The sequence below is a fragment of the Sphaerodactylus townsendi genome, linkage group LG04 (genome assembly GCF_021028975.2).
Source record: "Sphaerodactylus townsendi isolate TG3544 linkage group LG04, MPM_Stown_v2.3, whole genome shotgun sequence".
NCBI classification, from domain to species: domain Eukaryota; kingdom Metazoa; phylum Chordata; class Lepidosauria; order Squamata; family Sphaerodactylidae; genus Sphaerodactylus; species Sphaerodactylus townsendi.
The window spans coordinates 39,544,671-39,553,820 of NC_059428.1; the positions used below are offsets into that span (position 1 = coordinate 39,544,671).

Genomic DNA, 9,150 nt, shown 5'->3' on the forward strand with positions numbered 1-9,150 from the left:
GAGTCAGAAGGGGCCAGAGGAACAAAGAAGAATGTGGGAAAACTCAGTATTCTAAGCTTGGAATAATAAAATGCAAAAGAGGTCCCGATATTCCCTCTTCCATAATATTCTGCAGAAACGGTCTGATACTGAACAAAAAATGATGTTCAGTATACTTTTACTAGTACCTCATACCATTTTTCTGCTGCTAAGCGGCACATTTAGGAAAGTAGCTTCATAAAAACATATTTGCAGGAGTGTGTGGAAACTGCTCAATTCTCTGTTGAAGCCTAACGTCTGCTTCATGTATAATTTTTATGTCAAACATTTCTTGCTGTAGGAAAAACCATGCTGTCCTCATCTCTGAAGTTGCAAGCAAAGCATATTTTGTTGTGAATGCACAGTTTGGGCAACAAAAAGAAACACATGCATGGCACATCATGCAAGCCTTTTGTAGGAAAAAAAATACCCATACCTATCACCCTTTTATGGGGAGATTTAACAAATAAGCCATTTGATTAAAATTGAGTTGCTCTCTCCCTCTAGTGGCAAGATCAAGAGGTTCACTGAACTGATTTCAAGAGGAATACACAAAACAGAAGATAATCTGGATCTTAATCTCCTTTTATTGCTGTGCTGGGTCTTTCTGCTGCTGCCAGAAGCCAGACACTTTCTCCGTCATTTTCACCAATGTTTCTTGAATTTGAGCTGTAGCCTTTATCAGGTAGTTCCTGTAGGAGAGAGGCATCTTTGTTAATGTGACAGGAGACAGAATATATTAATTTTCAGGAAGAGACTGTTGTATACATTGATGTTACTAGTTGTTCATAAAGCAGCAGGATATATAAGGCCAAGACCAATGGTGAAGTATATATATAATTTATATCCCCACCCCACCCCGCCACCGGAAGGGCTCAGGTGGCGAACAACAACAGCATAAACATCAAATTATCAATAATCATAGCATCACCAGTAATCATAGCATCACAGCAGCATAATCAGCAAAACATCAAATTACCCTGCATATTCTCTTTTCAGAAAGACAGACATGTATGTGGAAAAACCTAGAGTTAAAAAAATAAGGCCAAGACCAATGGTGAAGTACAATAAATATTATATTTTATTATTTGGCTGAAAATGCCTTATGCATTTCACCAAGAGACATATTCAGGGCAATCTGTTAGTCTTTCAGTGTGTTTTCAACAAGAGTACAAAATTAGTAGCCTGAAACCTAAAGTACCACCAACAGAATTTAAGATTAGGTATGACTGGAGAGACAGAGATCCTTTATACAATTTATTAGACTATTATACAATTTATTAGACTTTATACAATTTATTAGACTATTGCAACTCGCTCTACGCAGGCCTACCCTTGAGGCTGATTCGGAAATTGAAACTGGTCCAGCACGCGGTGGCTCGTTTGCTCACGGGAGGTGCCTCCAGAGATCACATCACGCCCGTGTTGCACCGTTTGCACTGGCTCCCTGTTGAATTCCGAATCGTCTTCAAGGTATTGGTGTTAACCTTTAAGGCCTTACGCGGTCTGGGACCGTCGTACCTTAGGGACCGTCTGGTCCCATATGTCCCACGTCGGTCTCTTCGTTCGGCAGAGGCCAACTTACTGGAGGTCCCCGCCCCCCCCTCTATGATCGCCGGCTGGCCTCCCACTAGGTTGCCAAAGGCTTTTACGGCCCTGGCCCCTGCCTGGTGGAATGCTCTCCCGCCAGCTGTCCGGGCCCTGCGGGACCTCAATGAATTCTGCAGGGCCTGTAAGACCGAGTTATTCCGCCGGGCTTTTGGGGAGGCCAGCTGCTGATAGGTGCCCATTAACAACTGAGATCCGCTGTTCCCCCCTCAGAGTCAGAGGAGTGAAAGGTTGAACGCCATCTGCTTTAAATGTTTATAAGCTTGGAGTGCTGCATTTTAACTTGTATAAATTTTAGTATTTTATCTTATTTATCCACTTGTATGTATTATGTTGTGAACCGCCCTGAGCCCTCTGGGGGAGGGCGGTATAAAAGTGGAACAAATAAATAAATAAATAAAATTTTGGATCCTCTCCATTAGTAAGACCATATTTCTAAATCATTTATTGAGATATTGAGTGTCTATCACAGTTAAATGTATTTATTTATTTATTTATTTATTTATTTATTTATTTATTTATTTATTTATTTAATAGACCGCCCTACCCTCGAAGGGCTCAGGGCGGTTCACAAATGCCTTCAGACAATGAACACTGGCTTTTTTGCTTCATCTTTTTCTGTTCCCTTCCTAACTGTAAATACTATGTGGCTTTCTGTCCACATAGGTCCCACAATCTGCAACTATACCCATTTTAGAGCCCTATCAAGAGGGGAGGCAAATCTGTCTGTAGGAGTGGCATGCACTCACCCCAGCAGATTCACTCTCCCCAGGACACTTATTATGCAGCCATTGCGGCCCTCGCTGGAGCTGGAATGTGATGCCAGATGTGTCACCAGCATCCCAGTGTCCTTGCCACCACTGCCAGTGTAGTGGGGGCATGGCCGAGGGAGGAGCTTAAGTTTGTTGGCTTCCCCTGCCCATTTGCTCCATTGTACCAGTGGCCACTTAAAAGGTAGCATAAGTCCATTTGATTCTGATGAGGGCTTCTTGGCAATGGGGAGGCATTTTTGTTTTTTAAGCCTCCCAGCACCATTGGAAAGCCTCTATGAGAGCAGCATGGTCTGGCCCTTTGGATAGGGCTGCCTGTGGTCAAAAGGCGCCTTCTTTCTTCAGCAGAAAATCAGGCAAGAAGCAGTCTGTCAGCAATTGGCTTCCATTATTGGCTTCCACTGACTACTAGCAGCAGTGGCATAGTGGTTAAGACAGGTGCATTCTAATCTGGAGGAACCGGGTTTGATTCTCTGCTCTGCTGCTTGAACTGTGGAGGCTTATCTGGGGAATTCAGATTAGCCTGGGCACTCCCACACATGCCAGCTGAGTGACTTTGGGCTAGTCACAGCTTCTCAGAACTCTCTCAGCCCCACCTACCTCACAGGGTGTTTGTTGTGAGGGGGGAAGGGCAAGGAGATTGTAAGCCCCTTTGAGTCTCCTAACAGGAGAGAAAGGCGGGGGGGATATAAATCCAGACTCCTCCTCCTCCTCCTCTTCCTCTTCCTCCTCCTATTTTTCTACTACTACTACTACTAAGCAGCATTCACAACATTTATGCTAAGGAAGTAGAACATAGAAGCCCAGCAGATCGTGGCAGGTAAGGATTAGACACCTGTTCTCTCAAAAAATCCCAAGCTTTTTTTGCACAATCAAATCCAGCACAGTGATTTTGCCTTATTACTTTTAGACAAGTATCATGAATACACACATTGCTACTGTGAAGCTCAGCTCAGCTCAAGCTTTTATGTCTGTATGTATTCCCTTTCCTCCCCTCTTGATGGAGCTCTAAAATGGGTATAGTTGCAGATGACCAGGGGGCATTCATTGAAAATGCTGGGGGGAAGAATTAGAACTAATAAAAGGAAACACTTCTTCACGCAACGTGTGATTGGTGTTTGGAATATGCTGCCACAGGAGGTGGTGATGGCCACTAACCTGGATAGCTTTAAAAGGGGCTTGGACAGATTTATGGAGGAGAAGTCAATTTATGGCTACCAATCTTGATCCTCTTTGATCTGAGATTGCAAATGCCTTAACAGTCCAGGTGCTCGGGAGCAACAGCCGCAGAAGGCCATTGCTTTCACATCCTACATGTGAACTCCCAAAGGCACCTGGTGGGCCACTGCGAGTAGCAGAGAGCTGGACTAGATGGACTCTGGTCTGATCCAGCTGGCTTGTTCTTATGTTCTTATGTTCTTATGACCTTTCAAAAGTTCCACAGAGGATAAAACACCTGTTGTCATCATACCTTGTATCAAGAATGAATGGAGTCTGGACAGCTTCTGCCAACAACTCAGCAGTTTTGGGGGACATTTTTTCCACTGCCTTATACACATAAAATGCAATTGCATCAGGCACGATCATCCAGTCACGACGGACATGCCTCTTTGAGATGGCCTTAGCACCAACTTCTGGAAATAATAAAGGAAAAATAAAATAAAACAAATATGAATTATCTTCTACAATCCAATTCACATAAGGATTCAGATATTTCCCAAGTACTCCAATAGCATCCCAGACATACAGTCTTGCTAGGATCTATCAGTTATGGTTGCCAGCACTGCCTCTGCAAATACTGGGAGTTTATGAGTGTGGTGCCTGGGGAGGATGCAATATCACTTCTGTGTGATGCTCTAGGAATTTCTCCTAATCTGCATGGTAAAGACCATAAAGACTTACAGAAATTTCTGGAGCATCACCATAGCGAGGCCATATTTTATTCTGCTCCTTAAATTTTCAAGTTCAGGGCTTTACCTGCTGTGGGTGGGCAAATGGCAAACCTAATCATAATATGGGATTAGAGAATGACTTGCTTTGTGTATCACTAGTAAACTGCGACAATTTAAGGAAGCAGCTTGTGATCAGGTGCATAGATCTGGGTAGTAGACCCTTTACAGGACCAAATTCACTGTGCAGAACTTAGCGAAGCAAAACTAGATTTATGCATAAACAAAGTAAACTAAAAGATTAGGACCACATATTATGTGGTGCCTGTAAATGGAAAAAAAATCTTTAAAATTATCCTATTTTGATCATGCTATAGGGCCATTTATAGCTGACATAGTTTATAGCCTCAACATTTCTTGATTCAGACCTGTGACAAACCTTAGTTCCTAATATGTAAAAAAGAAATTAGTGTCATGTGCTTTATAAAGATGTTGTGGATAAAAGATGTATAACATTTTGCACATTTTCAGAAATTTATTGTTAAATTAGGACTACAAACTTTATCTGACTAATTGGCACAATTAAAACTGTAAATTAAAAATTTGTGCTCAAGTCACTTCCCTTTATCAGGTGACAAGAAGAAGAAAATTATTCTAATACTAAGAATTTGCAATGGCTTCACTAAAGTTCATCATCCAGACAAAACATTTAATGAAAATAAATTTAACATAGTTTTTACATGGGTTTCCTTTGTGTAAGAAACACAAATAATTGAAGATGGTAAACACACATTAAATTAGTATCCGAATTTCTTAGATACCCAAACCCTATAATACTAATAGACCTGGAATAGGCCACTATGTTTCAGAGCAGGGAAAGTTCCTTATTCTCATTTGGACTAACAATAAATATGAAAAATGGACTAACAATGAGTAGTTGCTATAAATTATAAGTTTTCTCATGATAGAAAGAAACTATCTTTGCACCAGGATCCATAAAATGGCTCTCTTGTTAAGGTCCTTTAGTGCATTAAATTTTATTTTATATCTGTTACTATGCTGAAGACTGTTTGATTTAAAAGTCTTCATCATTTGATAGCCTTTACAACCAATCCAACCTCCAGAGTTCATAGAATATGTGCATAGTACTAACACTCCTAGGTCAAACCCAAGAAGTAGTTAGACTCCATGCCTAGTTTATCAGTAACCAGGCACAGCAGTGACAGCAAATTGCACATTCCAGTATTAATGCTGGGCTCTAGTGAGTGTGAACATATGCTTAGCAAGCAAAGTGTATCTGAAATCAGCCTTAAGGCTCTTACCAGTCAATGCACAGCCAAGGAGAAGAATTAGACATACAGCTGCTGCTTTGGATTGAAACATAATTTATAATACAACCTCAATGTACATCAATGGTACAGTTTGTTAAGTCCTGCAAGAAGAAAGCATAAAACTGATGTGTAAACACCATGTTGGCATAGCCTACATCCCATACCTATCTCTAAGGTACTAAATCTGGCAAGTATTATTTTGTTCTTCCTTTTCAACTATTCTTATTTAGTAGATACGAAAACATTTTTTTATTGTGATGGTAACAAAATGGTACCTAGTACTGGGACATATCTCCCAAACAAACCTGCTTGGCTAATATGCTGTTGGGAAAGGGGGAATGCTTTGATGCTGTATTGGATGTCTTTGCTAGATCATACTAAGTTTTGATGTCCTGAAAAACTACATTGAGAATTAGAACCGTAAGATACACAGAATGCTTCCAGACTTTAAATATAATAGATATTCAAGTCATTTTCAAAATTGAGAACCAGTGTGGCATAGCGGAGTGGGACCTGGAGGATCCAGGTTCAAATCTCCACTCTGCCACAGAAACTCACTTTGTGACCTTAGGCCAGTCACACTGTCAGCTGAATCTACTCCTCATGGTTGGTGGGAGGATAAAATGGAGAACTATGTATGCAGTGGTGGGATCCAAAAATTTTAATAACAGGTTCCGATGGTGGTGGGATTCAAACAAAGGCGCCGCCGCACACAAGCACCTCCAGTCCCTATTGGGCAGGAAGGTTGCTTTAGTAACCCCTTCTCGGCACTCAGAAAAAATTAGTAACCACTTCTAGAGAAGTGGTGACAACTGGTTGGATCCCACCTCTGGATGTAAGCTACTATGGGTTTTCACTGGAGCGAATGAAGTAAATAAAGTCTTCAGTGACTTTTCAACTTCTACCAAAAAGGGTGAAGGTATGCAAAATACTAATAGAACAGCATAGCCCAGCTACAAAATAAATGTGACATCAACGCTATATAGATGTTATGATAACATCATGAATTCAAACAGTCACATCATACCAGCCACTGCTTTATGATTTTTTTGTGACTACCCACAATCTTTGTTGGTTTCAACTGATTATACCTACTGTGCCTCTTTGGGCCTGAGGTTACATCTATATGTATAAAAAGCTAACAGTGACTTTGTTAGTCACGCCCTAACGCCGAAATGGCTGGACAGATCGCCCCCAAATTTTCACATGACGTCCCTCCCTGTTGCAGGCAGGTAATCGGACCTTCAAATCGCTGAAAGTCCATACCTGAGCCAGGTAAAATGTCTTTTTCCTGGCGCATCAGGCCATGAAGCTGGCTGTGTTCAACTGTCATCCTTAGAATGTTCGTGCAGTATATCTGTGGCCTGAGGGGTTGGTATGCCCTTGGAATGTTCGCTCAGATGGACAGAGATGAGCAGTGAAAACAGTAAATAGGTAATACTGTTAGGTAATACGAGTGGAAGTGAAACACGTACACACTTTGCCGTGTGAGACGTCCGGTGGGGTTCCCCCCTCACACGCAGGTAACTTTCACTCTCTGTGCCTCACCTACTGCTACCACACAACACACATACTCTCATACACATCCAGCTCATCCTCACACACCTCACTCTGCCCTCTCTCACATCCAACCACCACTTACCCACTTCCTCACCCATATTCGCCATATCTCTCTTTTACTAAAAGTGAGTTGGAGTTTGTCTTTTTCTTCTAAGAAAATCCACGGGGTGGGGGGCGAACCAACACTACGCTTCTTTTGCACATGGCCCTTTCAGAACCCAGGGAGCTGGCCTCGATCTGAGCGCCTCACCACCCTGCCTCTGCTGCCTGACTGGGATAGCCTCCTTGCCCCAGTTCTGCCCTACCCAAGCCAGGACTGTGTGTGTCAACCAGCCTCATGGACAGTGGGATTCGCCCCCTGGACAGTTCCGTTGTGGAATGGAAAGGGTTACCTTATATTAAAAAAAAACAAGACACCACCATATAACAATGTGAATTGAAAAGGGAAAGAGGGATTCCATTTGACCACCCCAAAAGTCTATGCTGCGGGTCATTGGACCTGCATGGACATCTGTGTGGGTTGCAGACTGTGATGAGAAGGACAATTGTCACAGCAATGCGTGGCCAGTTCCCACTAGTTGTACTATATACATCATACACATTTTGAAAGAGAATAAAACTTAAGTGACAAAATATATCCACTAGTGGACACTGTTAAGGCAAACTGGTTCTACTTGACTTTCATTATGTTCTCTTTTGGAAACAGACCCAAAAGACAATCAACAAAGAACTTTGTGGATGATTTTTACAATTTCATCTCTCAAACAGGAATAGACCTTGGAGGATATCTGAGTAAATGAAGCACTCAGCTCTTGAATCAATTTAAAGATGCCCCTTGCTAGCACCTTGTTACTTGATATACCTAATTCAGATGGATATTTTCTCACTTACCTGTCTTGTTGTGGCTGGCGAGGCTTTTGATTCTGAAACATCAGTTATCTCACAGACTAGATATAGAGGCAGCCAAGAAGTCAAAGGTCTGCTTGCTCTACATCTTGTTTCCTAATAGAAGTGTGTCAGCTGATCAGTGAGGGCAAAGAACTGTAGAGCTCCAGATAATACAACCTGATGATCACTGGACACAAATTCATTACCTCTTCATACGCTTTGGCCAGTGTTTGGTACTCATGCTCATTCAATGCATACAGGAATGGAGATTTTAAACCAAGTAAGTGGTGGAAGTGGCAAGACAAAATTTGCTAATTGCACATAACCAATTAATGAATCAATTGAGACCTAGAAACAGAGGCAAATTCTGCACGGACCAAAAACAGCTGTGTGAAAACAGTGTAAAAGGGTCTAAAATGATGTAAAAGGGTTTACACCATTTTCGCACCGTTTTCACACTGCTGTTTTTGGCCCATGCGGAATCCGCCTGAGTTCAGCTCTGCTGTATGTTGGAGGAAGCAGCACATTATTTTCTCCTGTGAGTCACAGCTTTTTATACATATCAGAATTTTCTGCACAGTTCCAGAGGTGTGCTTTTTTTTGTGTGATGTTAATTTAAAAATGGCAGAAAGGGTCTCTCATTTGACAAGAGGGAAACCCCAAATATCATTTAAACTATTAGAATATCCTTCTCCAAGTTATTGAAACTATTACACGTCCTACAGCACAGGTGTCATGATGCCAGGCATCATGCTGGCAGTCCATCACATCTGGAGGGCCACAAGTTTGACACCTATGCCCTAAAGGATTATTCTGAAGTCAAGCCTGTTTAGATTTTTGTTTCCAACAATGGCTCTGGATGTGCCAATAGCCTAAGGGCCATCTCCGTTTATTTGTCCCCAGCATCCCAGCTGCATTCAGAGGTATATTGCTTCTGAACAGTGATTAAAAGATCAGCTCCTGGTTCTTGCAGAATAGAAACTAGACTAGATTTTCTCAGAGACAAAAAGAAAATTTAAAAAATACATAGGTACAAAAATATGGTTGGATGTTCACAATTTTTAATTAGACATCTTTGACAGTCTA

General features: G+C 41.7%; 1 protein-coding gene across 1 annotated transcript; it reads right to left on the reverse strand.

Annotated features, from left to right (window-relative positions):
- Positions 1-587: 587 nt before the first annotated feature.
- Positions 588-8,078, reverse strand: LOC125431954 (apovitellenin-1-like). The gene is made up of 4 exons (XM_048495202.1): positions 8,068-8,078; positions 5,608-5,717; positions 3,868-4,030; positions 588-710 (listed from the first exon to the last, which is right to left on the reverse strand). The coding sequence occupies exons 2-4, from the start codon at positions 5,666-5,668 to the stop codon at positions 605-607; spliced, it is 330 nt and encodes a 109-aa protein (XP_048351159.1). The 5' UTR covers positions 5,669-5,717; positions 8,068-8,078; the 3' UTR covers positions 588-604.
- Between the last annotated feature and the right edge of the window lie 1,072 nt (positions 8,079-9,150).